The sequence below is a fragment of the Leuciscus leuciscus genome (genome assembly GCF_965113295.1).
Source record: "Leuciscus leuciscus genome assembly, chromosome: 16".
In the NCBI taxonomy this organism is placed as follows: Eukaryota; Metazoa; Chordata; class Actinopteri; order Cypriniformes; family Leuciscidae; genus Leuciscus; species Leuciscus leuciscus.
Genome location: NC_138740.1, coordinates 16,580,020 through 16,601,093, shown reverse-complemented (window position 1 = coordinate 16,601,093; position 21,074 = coordinate 16,580,020). Strand labels below are relative to the sequence as shown.

The 21,074-nt window shown below is 44.5% G+C and overlaps 2 protein-coding genes across 2 annotated transcripts in view; one reads left to right on the top strand and one right to left on the bottom strand.

Moving 5' to 3' along the window:
• LOC309477421 (multidrug and toxin extrusion protein 1-like) overlaps nt 1-21,074 on the bottom strand; it is a 244,440-nt gene that overhangs the window by 4,526 nt on the left and 218,840 nt on the right. The window lies entirely within an intron of this gene.
• Nucleotides 519-19,739, top strand: LOC309477422 (multidrug and toxin extrusion protein 1-like). Its single transcript, XM_082140684.1, has 17 exons — nt 519-719; nt 1,521-1,622; nt 1,705-1,773; nt 1,849-1,997; nt 2,238-2,280; nt 9,454-9,498; nt 9,682-9,779; nt 9,874-9,971; nt 10,248-10,361; nt 10,475-10,542; nt 13,898-14,006; nt 14,218-14,293; nt 14,510-14,579; nt 14,762-14,894; nt 15,190-15,284; nt 17,259-17,337; nt 18,317-19,739. The coding sequence occupies exons 1-17, from the start codon at nt 534-536 to the stop codon at nt 18,532-18,534; spliced, it is 1,752 nt and encodes a 583-aa protein (XP_081996810.1). The 5' UTR covers nt 519-533; the 3' UTR covers nt 18,535-19,739.

The window sequence follows — 21,074 nt, the reverse complement described above, 5'->3', positions numbered from 1 at the left end:
TGGTATAAATGAATATGTTGGTTCAGTGATGTTAAATAATAATATAACTTGAATAAGACCAGTTAATTTAGATGTTACCATTTTTCCAGTGAATAAATGAGTGCTTGATCTCTAGAAACAAAAGCGTCCTATATAAAAGTCCTATAGTAAAATTTATGTTATCTGCACTGCAAGGTTTTCATAATGCAAATATAACTACCAGCTCACACGACTATCAGCATTGCCTGCTACGAGTGCAGAGGGAGCTTTTAGTGTTTAGTGGATGTTATTTTGGGGTTCTTCGTCGGGATTCTGGTGTCCCTCTAATGAAACCTGACCTGCACATTCAGTGACTGCTGTTATAACCTATTGTACAACAGGAAGAAGCTAATGTCTGACAGTTTTTTCTTGAAAGGTCTGCCTGTAGTAGTCCTTTAAGGTATATATATTATTATTTTTTATTTAATGTAATGTTTTTGTATCCAGATGTATTAGGTTTATGGTTAACTAAGTAAAAGTTAATGCTTTGTGATTACAGGGGACTTGCTTCAGTAATGGAAACGGACAGTATTTACACAGAAACTCAGATAAATGAATACTCAAAACATGAGAGAAGCAATGATGCTCAGTTGACTTCTAGTTCACGGATTGTTACTGAATTTCAAAGAAAACTCCGAAGTTTTTTGCCAGTAAATTATAAAGAAGAAATTATAGAGCTGCTAAAACTGTCTGGACCAGTGGTGAGTTTATTAAATTGACTTTGTCAAAAGTTTAAGTGTTACTCAGTGTGATCTAAATCAATTGGATGAATTATTCTGTATTTTATTTAAACTGCACCTTATAAGAACTTTGTTGAGCCAAACAAATAGCACATACACACACACACACACACACACACACACACACACACACACACACACACACACACACACACACACACACACACACACACACACACACACACACATATACAATATACATACAGTATATACATTATTTTTTTAAATATAACAAGTCTCTTAAAGAACCAATGAGGTTCATTCTCATGTGTTACGCAGCATGTTTGAGCTTCTGCTAGAGGTTCGAACCTGCATCAAGCAAGATTGAACTTCTGTTTATGTTTTCTGATCAATGTTTAAATGTGAATAAAAGCCTAAATTAAATCTGTTCATTATATCAAGCGATCGAGTCTCTTCAGAAAATTTGGACTAAACCACTCAATTCATATGGATTAGTTTTATGAGCTCTTTGTGAACTTTTTGAGGCATCAAAGTGGTAGTTGTGTAGCTGTCAATGGAGGGATAGAAAGCTCTAAGATTTATTTTAAAAGATCTTAATTTGTGTTCTGAAGATGAACGAAAGTCTTACGGGTTTGGAACGAGATGAGAGTGAGTACTTATGACAGAATTTAAAATTTTAGTGAACTATCCCTTAAGATGCTGTGTAGAGTCAATTTAAGTCTATGTAATGAATTTTAACTGATATTTGGCTAAACTTTAGCGGTTATTATATACTGTTGAATGTTTCCTCTCTTAATACAGTTTATATCTCAGCTGATGATCTTTCTGATCAGCTTCATCAGCACTGTGTTCTGTGGACACTTGGGGAAAACTGAACTGGCCGGTGTGGCTCTGGCTATTGCTGTGAGTTCATAAAATAACTTCATTATAGCGGCATTCATTAAAACACCCATCGCCTTTATAAATACATCCTTTTTGCTCACAGGTTATTAATGTGTCCGGCATCTCCATCGGATCTGGATTGGCGTCTGCATGCGATACACTCATCTCTCAGGTATGATAGTCAATGTTCAGTAATGTGAGTGTCATTTGTGCTCAGGTGTCATTGGATGTGAATTGTGTCCTGCAGACGTTTGGGGGTAATAATCTGAAGCGGGTGGGTGTGATACTGCAGAGAGGGATTCTCATCCTCCTATTGGCCTGTTTCCCCTGCTGGGCGCTTCTCATCAACACAGAGCCGATCCTGCTGGCTGTCCGGCAGAGTCCCAGTGTGGCCAGGTCTGACGCATTCAACACACATTAAGTTATGGTTCTGTTTAGCAAAACTTACCTGAGTCTGCTGTGCTGATAAAGTCTGTTGTCAACATTTTGTGATAGAAGGAAATTATAGTATTGTGTAATAACTTGATGCCATATAATTTGGACATGTGGCAGTCACATGGACCTAAAGCCAGTGTCTGTGGAGTTCCTTTAACTGTGTGTGATTGTTTCTCTCTCTCTCTCTCTCCCTCTCAACAGTCTGTCACAACTCTATGTAAAAATATTCATGCCTGCTTTGCCTGTGAGTAACACCTTTTTGCACACCAAAAAGGATCTTACTGCAAATACTGTAACTTTATAAAAAAATAAAAAAAAAAAAAAGCTTGCTTGTAGTTTATCTAACACTAGTATTAAACTATCTTGTAGACTACCCTTTAAAAGTTGGGGGTCAGTAAGGTTGTTGTTGTTTTTTTGTGTGGAAATAAATTAACACTTTTATTCACCAAGGAGAACACATTAAATTGGTTACAATGACAGTAAAGACATTTAAAATGTTACAAACGATTTCTATTTCAAATAAATGTTGCTCTTTTGAAATTTCTATTCATCAAAGAGTTCTTTCAAAATACATAATGGTTTCCACAAAAATATTAAGCAGCACAACCATTTTCAACATTGATAATTACAAGAAATGTTTCTTGAGCACCAAATCAGTATTTGAATGATTTCTGAAGGATCATGTGACTCTAAAGACTGGAGTAATGATGCAGAAATTTCAGCTCTGCATCACAGGAATAAACTAAATTTTAAAATATATCACCATAGAAAACAGTTGTTTTAAATAGTAATAATATTTCACAATATGCAGCCTTGGTGAGCATAAGAAACATCTTTAAAAACATTTAAAATGTATTTAAAGGGACATTTAAAGTTCACCAATAAAGAAGAAGAAGAAAATTCTATCATCATCTATTCAAAGCTAATACTACATTAAACACAATGCTTTTCAGCGAATAACTTAAATTCCACAAAAAAGAAAAAGAAATGCATGAAAAAAAAAATCAGGTTCGGAATGACATGAGAGTGAGTAAATAATGACAGTCTTTTATTTTTATTATTACTATTATTATTTCAGTTCTCTTACGAGAGGTCTCTCGTACTGCGTAAGATATCTTACGCTAGGGGAAAATCCTTTTTCCGCGAGATATTGAAGCCAAAAATTATCCTTAATTTTGTTATAATGCAAAACGCGTTGCAGCAGGAATGCAGACATAGGCGAGACAGCTCGCGCGCCTATTGGCTGCTCTGCGGCAACTGCAGCAGCCTATCGAGCGAGGCCTGGCGTGACGTCAGACCCAATCAGGGCACTTCGCGCCCGCTACGTCACGTCCCGCCGAAATGGGCGTGGTCTAGGCCTATAAATATCGCTCGCAGGCAGCTATTATCTGATTTTTCATCCTTCAAGCGAAGCACACGCATCGCTGGAGCTGGATTAGAAGCCGCGCCGTCGAGAGAGAGCACCTTCAGCGGGACGAGTCACTGAAGTCGCTGGCCGCGCCGCCTTCCTTGCCTTCCTGCTGCGCTTTCCGGCATTATATCCTTTCTCTGCTACTGTGTTTATGTATGTGTGTGTGCTCGCCGCCGCGACACACACTCCCATTGCACTAAAAGAGCTGGGCGTCTTTTTCAAGACGCCCCTTTTCCTGATCACGCAGCTCTCGCACTCGCTGACGGCGACTGCCCTCACTGCGAGTTAGGTACTGCCTATGGTGACTCTGAGGACTCACCTGGCATCCTTCTCCGAGACTGCTCCTCCGCCCCCCCCCCAACCCGCAAAGCTTGCCGGTTCGCCCGCTTGCCTTGCCTGCTTGGGGGACGATACCTGTTCTCCCTCTGTTCGAGCCGCGCACACCGCGCCGCTCACAGAGGATGTCAGGAGCGGGCGGTCACGGGGCTAGCTTTCTCTCTCCCTCTGTTCAAGCCGCGCAAACTGCGCCGCTCACAAGGGAGGCTGGAAGCGGACGGTCGGGGTTAGTTTTTCTTTACGTTATAAGAAAGCTACCCTGCCTTCTGCGCCCCATTCATGCGTCACTCACCGGCGAAAGGAGAAAGATGTGTTTTTTAGTCCCTCCGAGGATGGACTAACCTTCAATTTCTCATACATATTCCCAGTTCCCTGATCATGCGACTGGAAATATCAATATTGCAGCAGGCGAGCCTGTTTTAATACAAGCGCGCCTGCAAGCATACGCCGAAGAAAGCATGTGACGCTCTTATATGCTCGTGCATCCAAAAACCTATGCGTTCCCCCCCTGTGGCTCAGTGGCGGAATCATTGGTTTTTCCCACGAGAGACCGGAGTTCGAATCCCGGTCTAGCGGCAGTTAAAATTATGCCGCCAATGCTTCGCTCTGTCAGTTCCCTGAAAAGCGACTGCAGACGTGCATTTTGCAGCCAACGAGCGCGTTGCACAACCCGCTCGCCTGCACCCAAACACCGTTTCTATGGTTTCCGTGCGTCACTGGCGAAAGGAGAAAAGAGCGTTTTCTGGTCCCCCCGCGGATGGACCGACCTCGTCTTTCTCGTACATTTCTCATTCCCCTCTGAAGTTCGGGCGACTGGAAATGTCTGTATTGCAGTGAGCAAGCCTGTTGTAATACACGCATGCCTGCAAACAAACGCCAGCACGTTGACGGTCTCTTATAATACTCGCGCTAACTGAGTTACAATGTGTCTCCCCCTGTGGCCCAGTGGCAGACTCTCAGGTTTTTGCACGCGAGAGACCCGCGTTCGATCCCCGGGTCTACCGGCAGATAAAATTATGCCGTCAATGCTCGCTCTGTCAGTTCCCTGAAAAGGCGACTGCAGATGTGTATTTTGCAGCCAACGAGCGCGTTGTACAACCCGCTCGCCTGCACCCAAACACCGTTTCTATGGTGTTCCGTGCGTCACTGGCGTAAGGAAAAAAGGGAGTTTTTCTGGTCCCGCTGCGGACGGACCAACCTCCTTTTTCCTATACATTTCCCATTCCCCTCTGGAATTCAGGCGACTGGAAATGTCAATATTGCAGTGAACAAGCCTGTTGTAATGCACGCAGGCCTGCAATAAACGCCAGCATGTTGACGCTCTCTGTTTCTATGGCAACTTCTCGCTCGTTCAGTTCCAGTAAATGTGACTGTTCCAGTGTATCCTGCAGTAAACAAGTCGGTTCTGTCACCCGCTTGCCTGCACACAAACGCCGTTTTTACGGCTACCCAGATAAATCCCATAAGTGTGAATTTTTTCTGGTGTCCCGGCCACGGCCGATGGTGCTTTATGTGTAAGAAGAATGCCCACTGCCCAGTGCCCATCTCTACACACAAGCACAGCCCGTCACACAGGGCTCGCGCACATGAATCGGCTCAGACCGATTGCGCTTCAAACATGGTGAATGTGCCCACTAACACCACGTTATGCATGTCTCACGGTTTCTGTAAAAACGAAACCAACGTGCACTCGCTTCACGCAAGCGAACGATGCTTTCGGTGTGATAAATGTGCCCGCTGTCCCGCGCCCACATCCACACATAGACATGACAGTTCCCACGGGAACCGCCCAGCCCTCCCCCTCGCGGTTAACCACCGCAGAGGAGTCGAGCGCGGGCAATCTGCCCGCTGTCATCAGCGCGCCCCATGCCTCAAATGTCACGAGCGACACGCTTGTGTTACAGCACACCGAAGCTTCTCCATCGCTGAGCGAGCGGAGCGCGCTTCGTATTCGACCCCTAGCTATCCATGCAGACGCATGGGCAAAGCTACCCGGGGTTTCGAAGTGGGTGCTGAACATTATAGAAAGAGGCTATTCGCTGCAGTTTCGCCGACGCCCTCGCCGCTATGTGGCGTGCGTCGAGACCACGGTAAAAGCAGAAGTAGCACATCTACTTCGAGCCGAGGTGACGAAACTATTGAGCAAAGGGGCCATAGAACCTCTCTCTCAAGATCAGAGCGAGGGAGGGCTATACAGCAGATACTTCCTGGTACCGAAAAAAGACGGGGGTCTCAGACCCATACTAGATCTAAGGCAACTGAACAAAGTGCTTGTGAAGCGACAGTTCAGGATGCTCACGACCAGGCAAATCCTTGTGCAGATTCGCCAAGGAGATTGGTTTGTGTCAATAGATCTGAAAGACGCGTGTTTTCAAATACAGATAGCGTCACGTCACAGGCGATATTTGAGATTCGCCTTCGAGGGCCAGGCATATCAGTACACAGTCCTGCCGTTCGGTTTGTCCCTAGCACCCCGTACATTTACGAAGTGCATGGATGCGGCGCTCGCACCCCTCAGAATGAGAGGCATGCGAGTGCTGAACTATTTGGACGATTGGCTGATTCTAGCGCAATCTCGCGCAGTGCTCATAGAACACACGACCATTTTACTCGATCACCTCGAGGATTTGGGTCTGAGTGTCAATTGGGCGAAGAGCTCCCTGTCTCCCAGTCAGAAAATATCTTTCCTGGGCACAGAACTGGACCCACTATCCATGATAGCGCGACTATCACAACAGCGCGCGGTAGACATTCGACGCACAGCGAACTCTTTTCGCTGCGGCGCGTCTGTCCCGCTCAAGAGATTTTCAGAAGATGCTAGGTCTCATGGCCTCAGCATCGTCAGTGCTCCAGCTGGGTCTGCTCCGCATGCGCCCGCTGCAGTTTTGGCTGAAAGCGCGAGTCCCACGCGAAGCGTGGGCACCCGGTTTGCTTCGCCTCAGGGTCAATCAGAAATGCGTTACAGCTCTGAAACCCTGGAAAGCGAACGACTGGTACCAATCAGGTGTAAGCCTGGGGACTTCCTCGAGGGTGAAAGTGGTGTCCACGGACGCGTCCACCTCGGGATGGGGAGCGCTGCTCGAGGGCAGACCGTTCTTCGGCCAGTGGTCAGAACGGGAGAAGCTCCTGCACATAAACTGCCTCGAAATGCTGGCAGTAGACAACGCACTGACGCGTTTTTGTCCCCAAATAAAAGGTCACCACGTCTTGGTCCGTTCGGACAACATGTCTGTGGTGTCCTACATAAATCGCCAGGGCGGCATCAGATCCGAGAAACTGTACAGGCTGGCAGAACGCCTCCTGGTATGGGCTCAGTGCAACCTGCGCTCGCTCAGAGCAGCGCACGTGCCAGGGATCATGAATATAGGACCAGACAGACTGTCCAGGAACAACGTTCCGGCAGGCGAATGGTCCCTACACCCACAGACAGTCCAACTGCTGTGGAAGAAATTCGGCAGAGCGGAAGTGGACCTGTTTGCGTCTCAAGAAAACGCTCACTGTCAAGAATTTTTCTCCAAGAGCAGGAGCGCGCTGGCCCATGTGTGGCCCCGCCGCCCGCTCTATGCTTTTCCCCCCGTCTCTCTCCTGCCTCAGGTGATAGAACGGATCAGGGAAGAAGGATGCTCAGTACTGCTGGTAGCACCGCTCTGGAAAAACCAACCTTGGTTCCCAGCCGTGATGCAGTTAGCAAGTACTGCCCCGTGGCCAGTACCAGTGAGGAGAGATCTCCTCTCACAGGCCCGCGGCTCGATCTGGCATCCTCACCCGGATCTATGGTCCCTTCATGTCTGGGCCATCAACGGGTACATGTTGGACTCCCTAAAGGAGTATTAAACACGATCACGCAGGCTAGAGCTCCGTCTACAAGACGACTCTATTCTTCGAAATGGTCAGTGTTTTCGGGCTGGTGCACAGCCCGTGGTGTGTCACCCACAAATTGTGATGTGACGGAGGTGCTTTCCTTCCTACAAGAGCTGTTGGATGGGGGCAGGGCCCCCTCCACGCTCAAAGTTTATGTGGCGGCTATAGCAGCGTTCTCAGAAACAATGCTTGGTCAGTCAATAGGAAGGAACGATTTAGTCATCCGCTTCCTTAAAGGAGCTAGGAGACTGAATCCTCCCAGACCTCCCTCAGTCCCCGTATGGGACCTTTCTACGGTTCTGGAAGCCATGAAAGGTGCGCCATTTGAGCCTTTACAGTCAATCGATTTGAAACACCTGTCTTTCAAAACGGTGTTTTTGCTGGCTCTCGCTTCGGTGAAGCGCATAGGGGATCTGCACGCGCTCTCTGTGAGCGCGGCGTGCATGGAGTTTGGGCCCAATGACTCAAAAGTTATACTCAAACCTAAGCACGGTTATGTTCCAAAATCCCTCAACACACCGTTTAGGGCGCAGATTATCTCTCTGTCAGCCCTACCGGTCCCTGATGAGGAAAGAGACGCGAGCCTCCTTTGCCCAGTCAGGGCATTACGAGCTTATGTGTCTCGCTCGTCTGTTTTCAGACAGACGGAACAGCTCTTTGTTTCGTTTAGCGGACGTTCTAAGGGACTAGCCGCGTCGAAACAGAGCCTATCCAGATGGATAGTTGATGCTATAGCGCTGGCATACGCCTCCAAGGGCATGCAGTGCCCTTTGGGTGTCAGAGCGCATTCCACAAGAGGCATGGCCTCTTCGTGGGCTTGGTCGAGTGGGATTGCCTTGCAAGATATTTGTATGGCGGCAGGCTGGGCCTCCCCGTCTACATTTATAAGGTTCTATAACCTAGAGGTTCCCGCCCTGCAGGCCAGGCTGCTGTCGGTCTAGACTACCAGTATTATCTGACCTGATGCGTTCAGCTCAGAATGCTGCGTTTACTGAGCACAGCTCAATTTTCGACAGTTTAAAGCTGGGCAAACTGTGTAAGACCCACATTTTTTCCATCAGTTCAGGCCGTACCCCGCCCTGTCTGTATGATGAAATTTGCGTCCCTTCGACGCTACTCTATGTGGAAAGTGAGGCTGCACCCCTCCTTCTCCCGGACTCTCTGTGAGTTCACTGAGTGATTGTGCACTATATGTACCCCGGGCTTTCGCCCTTGGGTCTTTGGTGTCAGATCTCAGCACGCACGGCGTTTTACACTGGGTCCCCTAGCGTAAGATATCTTACGCAGTACGAGAGACCTCTCGTAAGAGAACGTACTCGGTTACTAACGTAACCTCGGTTCTCTCTAGAAGAGGGACCGAGTACTGCGTATCTTGCCGTGCATGCACACGCTCTGGTTGCTTCGATGATGAAAAACCAGATAATAGCTGCCTGCGAGCGATATTTATAGGCCTAGACCACGCCCATTTCGGCGGGACGTGACGTAGCGGGCGCGAAGTGCCCTGATTGGGTCTGACGTCACGCCAGGCCTCGCTCGATAGGCTGCTGCAGTTGCCGCAGAGCAGCCAATAGGCGCGCGAGCTGTCTCGCCTATGTCTGCATTGCTGCTGCAACGCGTTTTGCATTATAACAAAATTAAGGATAATTTTTGGCTTCAATATCTCGCGGAAAAAGGATTTTCCCCTAGCGTAAGATATCTTACGCAGTACTCGGTCCCTCTTCTAGAGAGAACCGAGGTTACGTTAGTAACCGAGTACGTTTTCCTGCCATTTTCCAACAACCTTTTTCTTATTTCCTATTTTATCTTCAGGCTGTATTTATGTATCAGCTGCAGGGATTGTATCTTCTGAATCAGGTTACCTCCATTTTGTTGAAGTTCTTAAATTTATGCATTTGCGACATATCTAAGTTGGACATTTAATGATTTTATGCTTTCCTCTGTAATCAAAACGCATGGCCTTGCTTGCACCATGCTCTGCTGTTTGAGTATATATTGCTGTGAGGCTGAGGGTCTGTTTTTGTTTGTATATTTGTTTAGGGTATTATTTGGCCTCAGGTCATCACAGGAGTAGCAGGGAACATCCTCAACGCTTTAATAAACTACATCTTCCTTCATCTGCTTGATCTTGGTGTGGCGTAAGAACCTGTCTGGATTCAGTTTATATCATATTTAGAGACCATGTTTTCTGCATTCACCTCACATTTGTGTGTTATCCTGATTTGTTCACAGAGGATCTGCTGCTGCAAATGCAATTTCCCAGTATTCCTTGGCCGTGGTTCTCTATGTGTGCATCCGATGTATGGGCCTGCATAAAGACACCTGGGATGGTGAGTCTCTGCTGTTCAGTTCTGCAGAGGTCTGTTTACTCGTTCTGCATCCTAAAAATGCCTGACAGCACACCTGTTTGAATGTACTAGTTTTATTGAACAGTCCACATGACTAGTTTCCTCATATTCAATTGGTGTCATGTTATACGGCACAAGTAATATAATAAAATTGGCTTAAATTCAAGTATTTAATGATCTTTTTAATGTTTGTTTTTGTGAAATTGTATTTGTCCCATATATCCTGCTGATATTTGTCTGCCTCGCACATACCATTAGGCTGGTCTCGTGACTGTCTGCAGGAATGGGGCGCCTTCATTTGCTTGGCTCTTCCCAGCATGCTTATGCTTTGTGTGGAGTGGTGGACATATGAGATTGGTGGATTCCTGGCAGGTTTGCAAACTATCAATGTATTTAGTTAATTGATTTTCTTTTAATGTCATAACAATATTGGACATATATGATGAATATTGGTGTATTTGTTATGTCTCCTACTTTTATTGCAGGACTCATCAGTGAGGTTGAGCTGGGCGCTCAGTCTGTCGTCTATGAACTGGCCAGCGTTATGTGTTTGGTAGGCTACTAACAGTTTTACATGGTCTGATTTGGCCTGATTCTGCATAGTAGCATGTGTTCCTGAATCAGCCTCTTTTGCCCTGGAAACAAACTCTGTCCCTATCTTTATCCAAAACTACTTCTAAAATCGGAAGAAGAAAAAATGTGTTGATAAAAGTAACGTTAAGGAAGAACCAGAGAAGACAATGCATCGTTTCTACTGATGCAAACAAATACATTAATTTCTGGCCGAACCTCCACAAAATCAACTACACCATTTCTGGGTGGAGTCTCCATTCCCCGGGCCCCGGCCTCAACAAGATGTCTGCTCCCCAATTTAGGTATCCAGGGATATAAACTGCACTCACCGAGAGCAACTTGCCCTGGATCCAGAGGATGATCTGGTGCACCAAGAGGACCCCCTGGTGATTTATGTATGAGACTATCAAGTTGCTGTCTGAGTGGACAAGGGCATGGTGGCCTCTGAGATCCAGGATCCAGCATCGTAGTGCTAGAAAGACAGCCATCATCCCAGGCAATTTATGTGCACTCCAGCCCATGAGGGAAGTGTCTGTCGTTAGTGTTTTCTGATGACAGGATATGCCCCAGGCAGAGGGCCTTGAACCAAGAACCAAGGCTTCTTCCAAATCATTAGAGTACAAACGCATCTGCATGTAACCCCTTGGTCTTGGGAAAATGCCATAGTCTTGAGCCATCACTACAATGGTCTCATGTGAAGAAGCCCCAAAGTAATCACGTTGGATGCATTCCTTCGTGCTCTAACACCTGCTCTGAGCTGGGAACTGTGGAAAGTCCTTCGTTAAAGCAGGGTGGAGGAGAACCAAACCAAATTCAGTACCCTTTCTCTATAATTTGCAGGACCCATGGAGACACATTTGGCAAAAGTTGCCATGCTGCCAGATAAATTGAAAGGGTTTTCAGTCTCTCAAGGTTAACCTCCATTGAAGGCTGAGTAATATGCCCAATGCCCTGAAACGGCCTGCCGGCAGGGAACTACCAAACATACTTCTCCTCGGAGGGAGTGAACATCCCAGATCTGCAATGTTTGCTGGCAGAGACTGGGCAATGATCTAGCTGGAAACAACTTCTCCCCGAAACACCAGAGGACACAGAGAAGTAGTGTGCACACTTAAACTTGGTGTGGGCCACTTCGCCTCTTGTGCTTGGCTGGGGCTGCTCTTTGGGAGCAACCCCAAGTACCTGGACTTGGTGGGGGATATACCTTTGGAACGCAACAGTGTTTACAGTGTCGCAGCAGAGGCCAGGACGGGAGAGCGGAGCGTCCAAGAGGAAGAACTTTTCTCTTTCCTTTATTCCAAAGAGGTTCAACCATAAGTGCCTCTGCATGGCCACCATAGCTGCCATAGAATGGCCGATTGAGTGGGCTGTCTATTTGGTGGTGCAGAGAGCTAAATATGTAGCCATGCCCGGCTTTTTATTAGCATCCGGGCCCCTCCCCTCACCTTCATCCAAGTCCCTAAGCAGGTTGGCCTGACATATCTGCAGTAAAGCCATTGTGGGCAGACATGCCCCTGCCTGACTTGATCCCACATAGGCTTTACCCACCAAAAACAATGTAGTTCTATATGGCTTTAAGGACGATGCCGACTCAGAGGAGAGATAACTTGCAAGTGTCTCTTCAACCCTAAGCATCGCCCCATACCCGTGTTTGGGCACGTGCCTGGCCTCTTTCGTCAACGAGAACCATACGGGAGCGGAGCATTCTCAGCGGTAGCCTTTCACAATGAACACAATCAGCCCCGTCGAGAGCTGACTGTGAATGCTCCGCTCCCAAGCAGAACACACACAGAGTGTGTCACCTCCCGTAATGTAGCACTGGCAGGGAAACTAGCAGATCTTAAACTGCTGCTTATTCGCTGTTAATTAAATAATAGTGACAAACAGCACCAAATAATACTCAAAATTTACAAATACCCCTTTTCCACCAACAAGAACCGGGTGCTGGTTCAGAGCTAGAGCTATTGCCAGTTCGGAGTTGGTTCGACTGACGAGCTTACTAAGAACCGGTTTGCGTTTCCACCGGCCAGAGAGCCACAACAGAGCTATATCTTACGTCACTGCATACGTATCATGTTGCCCAGCAACGCTAGTGCGGCAGCGCCAAACACAAACACACCAGACTTGTTCGAGATGCATCGGCTTCTCGCAGAACGATCAGCACATGAAATCAAAGCACTGCGAAAGCGATCAAAAAGCACAAGGAGTCGTATGATCTCCAAACACTCCCGCAGCTCTGATTGGTCCACGCTGCTCCGATGCATCTCGAACAAGGCATCAACAATAATAGACGTTGCGTTACTATGGATGCTCATGGGTTTGCGAAAATAAATCGGCATCCAAACACAGCGAATCCAACGCGTTCGTGCAGCTCGCCGTAACTTACATAGACGGATATTATAATCGAGCTGCTATTAGCTCGACTAGCTGCTATTTAAAAATGGCGGTCACAAGTTTCTCTTCAGTCTTGTTGGCCACGGTAACCCCGCCCCCAGCCTCTGACGCAAGCGGTTCTTTCTTGGCTCCGTTCTAGACCCTGCAATGATTTGGTGCTACTTAAGAACCACTTTTACTAGTTCGGAGCTGGTGCTCTGGCGGTGGAAAAACAAAGAACCGATTTGAAACTAGGCTCTGGCTCCGAACCAGCACCAGCTCTGCCTTGGTGGAAAAGGGGTAAAAGAGGAAGACTTACAGAAGACACAGAAGCTGATAATGTTTGGTCCTGGAGTTATAACCTCCGGGATGCACCATCATTTATCTCGAGACTATGATTGGCCATTGAGATTGGAGTGATATTCCACACATACATTTCCAAAGCGTCAACCTTCTGACACAGCATTGAGTCCCCTTGAAAAGGAACATGTCATTTTCAAACTGCAATAATATTGCACACCCTGTAAAAAAAAGTCCACAGATTTCAACTTATAAACTTAAGTTCAGTTGCTGCCTTACATTTTTAAGTCAATTTGATTTTACAAGTCATTTCAACTTAAATTATATTAAACTGGCTTAAATAAATTGAGTTGAATCTTGCAACTTATTAAAAAAAAATTGCAATGTAAAAACAAAGGTTGCCATTACTGCTCATATTTTTTAAAGTGCAGTATTACTGTTTTTATTGTATTTATTGTATTTTTCTGTATTTCAAATAAATGCAGTCTTGGTGAGCATAAGTGACTTCTCCACTGTTTGAATGGAGGTGTAGGATTAATCTGGGTACATTTAGAGAATTCTTTTTTTTCATTGAGTTAATTGTCAAAAAGTAGCTCAATTAATTAATGGAATCCATTGGGTAGCATTTGAACACAACTCATTGTTTTCTCTTTGTGATTCAGTTTCCACTGGGATTTGCAGTGGCAGCCAGTGTGAGGGTGGGAAATGCTCTTGGAGCTGGAAACACGGAACAAGCAAAGCTGTCCGCCAAAGTGTCTTTAGTCTGTGGACGTATGTTGTCATATCAACAGCTTTAACTGATGTCTATGCTGTTTAACATGTCAAATTTTTTTTGGAAACCTGTTGATATAAGATAGCAGGGTGTTAAATCCATTATTGTCTAAATGAAACATGAAATGATAATCACTATAATTATTGTTACTCATATTAGGTTTTGCAGTCATTTTCTATCAATACCTGTTTCTTTTCTTTGCTGCTGTAGTACTTGTTTCCTGTGTGATTGCAACAATAATTGGAGGTACTAACAACATTATTGGATACATCTTTAGCAGAGATGAGTAAGTTACCAGAGAAAGTTACTGTTGAACACTGCATAGTAGTCCACATGTTTTTGTTTTTTTATTATTCTAAAGAACATCAGCATTTAACACGTGAATGTTGAATTATGTTGTGTACAGTTTTTTGTATTTTATGTCAGCGTTTTTCATCAAATCAGGATCAAACTATGGAGAATAACATTATAACTGGTCTCATTAACTCTCTATATCTTGCAGGGAAATTCTCCTCAGAGTTTCACAGGTCATGATAATGTATGGCTTTGTTTATCTATTTGATGCCACTTCTGTAAGTATATTGATTTCAAACCTCTTTATATATACATTAATTAAAAAAAGAAACATAAAGCTTCATTTTGTAACACTTTTAGTTATTAATTTTAAGTGGCCTGCTATTTGTATTTCACTCATTTTGTGTATATATCTTGATATTTTCCTTTTGATAATCACCCAAATGTGTTTTGATTGTAGGCTATTACAGGTGGCATTGTCAGAGGTGCAGGAAAGCAGCTGCTTGGTGCTCTTTGTAACATTGTGGGACATTATTTTGTGGGATTACCAATTGGAGTGTCTCTGATGTTTGCCTTCAATATGGGCATAATTGGTAAGAAAGTAGCTGGCTATATTAAAGCTATTTCATAATTTTGAAATATTAAAAATAGTAATCTGGGATTTGTAAGACTGAATGCTGCCCTGATAATTTTAGAACACAAAATATATTTTTTTTTCTAAATTTGAATGCAGCTTCTTTCCAACAGATTTCTGTATGTTCTGATGCTGTTTGTAATGACACAACTGCTCAATGCTGTACACTATTTTACTGTAACTGAGCCAATAAACTCAAGTGCCACACTAAACACATCCATCAATCTCCTCACATCTTTTCTCTCTGTTGTTAGGTCTGTGGATTGGGTTTTTTGGGTGTGTCTTCCTACAGTCATTGTTCTTCAGCATCCTCATTTACAAACTAGACTGGAAAAAAGCGACTCAAGAGGTGGGCCATTTTTCTTCATCCACACACAAACACACATACTGTATAACTCAGCATAAAAAAGTCCCTTTTTCAGGATACTGTATTTTAAAGATAATTTTGTAAAATACAAATAAGCTTTACAGATCTTTATTGGAAAGGGTTTGAACAATGTTTTTCATGCTTGTTCATTGAACCATTAACAATTATTGCACATGCACATGTGGAACAGTCCTTAAAGGGATACTTCACCTCTGGAAAGATGAATGTGTATTTAAAATAGGTCATTTATGTAGAAGAAATGTGAAATTATTTTTGAATTTGGAGCTTTCTAGACTGAGAAAAGCCAGACATTTTTTTTTTGGCTTATGTGGATGAAAGACAACAACTCCCAGAATGCACTTGCTTCGCTGCCCTACGAGGCCACTCCCAAGCCACGCCTCCCGGTAAGAGAGCGCAGTTGAAAACAACAAGGCTACTTGTGAGTCTCCATGACGAGTTTGCCCGGGATATCGAGATCGGCCAAAATGTCCGGGATTCGGCATTTGCGTTCTACAGTCGCCATTCATTATGTTTACTGTGGCGAGCAGGACGAGGCTGAGGGCCGCGGGAGAACGGCACGAGGCCGGTCGCGTGATTACTGAGACGCACCGGTCTCCTATCTCTCATGGGGGAGGGGGAATTTTCTTAGCAATGTTAAAACGCACATCAACCGATCACTTGTTAAGCGTTCATGTAAACACTACATTCAGATTCACCAATCGGAATGAATTCAGTTAAATTGAAACAAAAGGTGTGCATGTAAACAATGAATGGCGACTGTAGAAAGCAAAAGCCGAATCCCGGACATTTTGGACGATCTCGACGGCCGGACATGTCCGGGAAAAAGAGGATGGTAACCCCTACTACTCAGCTTTCTCCTACTACTCAGCTTTCTCCTACTAACGTTACGTTACTCAGCTTTCTCCACAGAACAAGAGCCAGCTAGCTTAGCTTCCAAAGAAAGACGGCTGATACTGTGTACATTCTGTGAGTGAGATCCCACCCTCTATGGGCGGGTTGAAAACATGCGGGACAGCCCCCACTACTGGCTGTAGTCTTTAGCCTCTGGCCCAAAAATCCTCCGATGACGCAAAATGACGATTTCGCGTCATCGGAGGATTTTTTCCAGACAAAAAATACATAAATCTCTCGTCTCAGGGGGGTATGAGGGTGGAAAGCGCGGTAATTCGAAAATACTACAGGTTTTCTACTAATACAAAGCTTAATGCTAAATCCTGAAGTATCCCTTTAAGACACTAGTTTACAGGCAGTAGACAATTAAGGTCACAGTTCCCATAACTTAGGACACTGAAGAGTCCTTTCTACTGACTCTTAAAAAAAGAAGCAGCCTGATAGCCTGCATGGACATGCCTTAGTCCTTCTCAGCCCGATCTCATCCCAAGGCGTCATATACTGACGCTTTTGACATTTCGTCTACATCAAACGCACATGGCACCCTTTAGCGTCAATATGAGACGCAGATAGAAATGGGCCAGAAGGCGCCTCCTAGCGGTCTAACCCTAAACCTACCCCAGACCTAAACCTACCCATAACCGAACAAAGCTCTGTGCGTGTCATATTGACGCTAAAGGGTGCCATGTGCGTTCGATGTAGACGAAATGTCAAAAGCGTCGGTATATGACACCCTAGGATGAGAATGCGTTGTCCTGCTGCAGACTGCAGACTTGACCAGAGCAATAAACTGTAATGTAAGAAGTCAGTGCTACAGGGAGGACAGCTGATTGTCCTTGCAGTGCCAAATCACGTGTAACTGTATGTCCCCCAGATACTGTATGTTAGAGAACTTGCAAATGCTTTGGAGTAACATCTCACAGCAAGAACTGGAAAATCTGCTGCAGTCCATGAGGATGAGATGCACTGTAATACTTAAAGCATATAGTCTGTTTGGACAGATGATTGAACAGATGACTCTTGACTTTATCTTCTTATTTTTAGGCCTTGATCAGAGCAGGTGTACAAGCCCCTGAGACCAAAGATGAATCTTACGCTATGGAAAATAAGGGCTGCATAGAAGGTACTTTCTGTCTGTGGTATATGATGACCTTAAAGCTACACTGTGTGATATTTTCCCCCATCTAGCGGTGAAATTGTATATGACTACCCAGTGAATATTAGTTTCTGTTCCTTTCAATTTCGAGGGCGTTTTAACTCCTACGGTGGCCGTATTATTTCAAGATTAACATGGCTTCCAGTTCGACTTCGTCCAATTGCGCCTTTAAAACTATCACCTGTGATCCGTCGCAGCACAGATTTATGTTACAAGGTAAACAATAGTTTTTCACCATTGACGTGAGGAAAAGTAATGCAAGTTATACTAGAGGTCGTTCTGGCGTTATGCACAACCATGCTATGGTTAGACAAGCAACTATAAAACTTCGAATTTACACAAATAGGCTGGATTACCTCTCGAGAGGAAAGCAGGCAACTTCGGCGTCCGTTTTAAAATCTTTGCTCCTCGAGCTCTTTCCATCTGGGAAAAGTTACTCCAATATTGACTTTGGTCTTGCTGATTTGCCTGTCGCGTTGACGTTTTAATTATCTCTTTCGCTTCCTTGGCGACTCTGCTACATGTCCTCGGAAATAGGCGTGATCCTCCATCTTCAGCAATCTTTCAAATCTGCCGGCAGTTGCGAGTAATCTCCCCCTCGCATTCGTCTCTGTGTCACTGAGTGTAAAGTGCGAAAGGCGAAGCTTGAATTTACAGGTATGTCCCTCTTTGGCTAATGTAGTTTCAAGATGGAGGGGCAACATGGCGACCGGCATTCGAACCCCTCACCCGTATGTACTTTCAATGGCAGATTATAAACTTACGAGAATACTTTATTACTTGAAAGAAGTAAATATACATTAATGAGCACATATATTTTTGAAAGAACTAAGTGTTTTTTGCTAAGAATCAACAAAAAAAATTACACAGTGTAGCTTTAATGATGAACAAAAAACATGTTTCTTTCATCATGGACTTTTGCTTATGTTGACCGATTATTGTACAGAGTCCAAGCACACTGAAGAAGGCCAGACAGATGTCAGCACAGACCTGGAAGGACTCAGTAATGGAGGAAAAGGAATAACAGACACTGGCAAAAAGGTCACAGTTGGGGTGGTTTTGACCACCAAACAGCTGGTTGTTCGTCGAGGACTAGCGGTTTTCTTCATGCTGCTTATCCTAGCTGGAGGGATTGTGTTAAATAAGGTGCTCACTGGACAGTAAACACAGAGATATGTCTGCTCTGAAAATGTAAAAACGTTTAAAGGATTAAATCCAAGGATTAAAGTTTTATCCTTTAAAACTTAACAAATAATAATTAATCTGTAAACACTTTGTAAAATTAAGTTTTTAAAAAGACATCAGCATGAGTGAAGAGTTCCACTGCATCTATTGTCTCGTTTGACATTTCTGTTTTAAGACATTTATATTTATTTCTCTATTGTTTATTTAAAGCATCACTGTTAACGTTCAAAAGCTGTTATCTCAAATATTGCTGGTGCACAACAACAGCAACAATGTTGTATTTATCTAATACTAATATTTACCTAACTCGCATATAAACCGTTGTGGCGGAGACTAGCTCTGTTTATATTAAGTAAATTATAAAAAATGTTGTTCCAGGATAAAATAAAAATAAAATTGATCTAGGAACATGTCTTCATTTGGCTTCAGGCTATTTGAATGTTGAAGGGCTGGGTGATCAGGGTTGTGGGAGGATGCCATCCTCATCGCTGAAGGCTCCCATTAAACCATGTCAGGCAACATCTACGTTGGTGGGCAGAGCGTATGCGGCTGCTGGTCAGACTGGTGGAGCTTTGCACACTATGGCAGTGGTGCGTTAGCCATTGAATGGCGTTTTTGTACACATGCCTCAGACACCGGGTTCTGCCTAGTGTCAGCAGCTGACACAGCGTCCCGTTCCCTTTCTGCACACATAGCCCCAAGATGTTTTCTCTCCACTTACAGTAAAGCCATTGAAGTTTAATTGTGAACCTTTCCTTAACCATAAGTAATACTTCTAGAGCCCCCACCCAGGGATGTGGCGAGTCACAACGAATACGCCAAATGCACCCCTTGGCGTCTATGGCGTGTGTAAAGTGCCTTGGATTACCTACCGAAGGAGACAGTTGTGTATTTTTACGTCAGAGAAGGGGTACGTCGCACCACAGACGTGTGAAACTAACGTTGTTGAGAACTACGTCGCACCACAGACGCGTGACACTAACGTCGTTGAGAACTACGTCGTACCACAGACGCGTGACACTAACGTCGTTGAGAACTACGTCGTACCACAGACGCGTGACACTAACGTCGTTGAGAAATGAAAGCTTTAGCATTAAGTTCTGCCAGGAAGACTTAATTGTTACGTCACTCTACCTTTTCATCTATCCAATCACATTCCAACACTTGTGGTATAAAAGTTCGGTACTTACTCATGTCTGAGTTCGCAGATGCTGACGCTTCAATTCACCACCATCCTCCCCACCTCCTCCAAATTGAATCCTTCCCTCAATCCTCCTCACCACCACCACCAGGATGGTCCCTTCCATACCTCACGGGGGTCGGCTGCACCCCTGCCTTGATCTTCAGGCAGGATATGCAGAGTCCGGACCCTCAGATTGCGAGCTACGGACGGGGCCTACGCCAAAGAACTTTATTGCTTGCTGGGTTGCTAATAAATGGATAATTGTCACTAGGGCTGTACTGTCCCAGTCGATTAGTCGATTGATTGGTCGATACGTTCTGGTTCGACCAAAATTCTGATTGGTCGATTTTTTGCCGCGTTCATTTCATCAGTTTTGCCGCGCTGAGGCGCGCTCATTTCATCAGGTGGAAAGCACTAACTGCTAATGGGGGTGTTTTCAGAGTACACTTGTTTCACTGTAACAGTCTGTCTTCAGAACCCCCCCTTGTTTTCACCTTTTTTGGATTAGCCCAACCCAAGAGAGAGCGATAACTATAGAAGGTTTGATGCTGAATATTATTTATTTAATTGTGAGAGCGTTTAATAGTCAGTCCTCTTCTAACATGTCAACAACAAAGAAATCGACAGTGTGGCAGCATTTTGTTAAAATTGATAACAGGAAAAAGGTCGAATGCAAAGTTTGCAAGCAACAGTTTTCCACAGCTCGACGACAAACTGCGTTAGCTTGCCCTGTCTGTTTTGAGTAGGCTATATGAACATATCAGAATTTGCATATGTCAATGTTTTAGTGTGATAACCTAACTTTTTTTTTTTTTTTTTTGAGCCTAATGCGCAATTGCGCTGTGCTGTTGGTTGTGTTAGTTTTGAGCCTAGGATGCTTTATTTTTCAGTTATGCACTTTCGTTTCTGCTCTTGATCTGGTTTGTTTAATAAATATTATTTTTTTATTAAAGTGGACGTGCCTTTTGTGTTTATTAAGAGTAAAGCTTTAAGTTAATAGTCTATTCGTGTCTCAGCTGCGAAGCTGAGCTCATGTTCTGCCTCGCTCGGTGTGAGGACATGCACGGTGAAATTATAGTGTCTGACAGTTATAACTTATTATTATAATATATGACAAAAATAATTGTCTAAATTATGTTACATATTCCTCAACAGTTCTTGTGATGATATCACTAGTTGACAACATAGTACTATTTTCGGAAATCATAAGCTCTGATATTGCGCAGGTGCACGTGATGCAACGCTGTCAGAGCCGACAGACTCGAGTGTCAGACTCATTTCAGTGCAAAATAATTAGGTCAAAAACGATTTAATATACTGCAAATAGCCTACTAGT

What these genes read in the sequence shown, in the direction of transcription:
- LOC309477422 (XM_082140684.1), top strand. Translation starts at nt 534, where the DNA reads ATGGAAACGGACAGTATTTACACAGAAACTCAGATAAATGAATACTCA. An exon ending in GCGATACACTCATCTCTCAG is followed by an intron (nt 1,774 to 1,848) that starts GTATGATAGTCA and finishes TGTGTCCTGCAG; the next exon opens with ACGTTTGGGGGTAATAATCT. An exon ending in GATTGGTGGATTCCTGGCAG is followed by an intron (nt 10,362 to 10,474) that starts GTTTGCAAACTA and finishes CTTTTATTGCAG; the next exon opens with GACTCATCAGTGAGGTTGAG.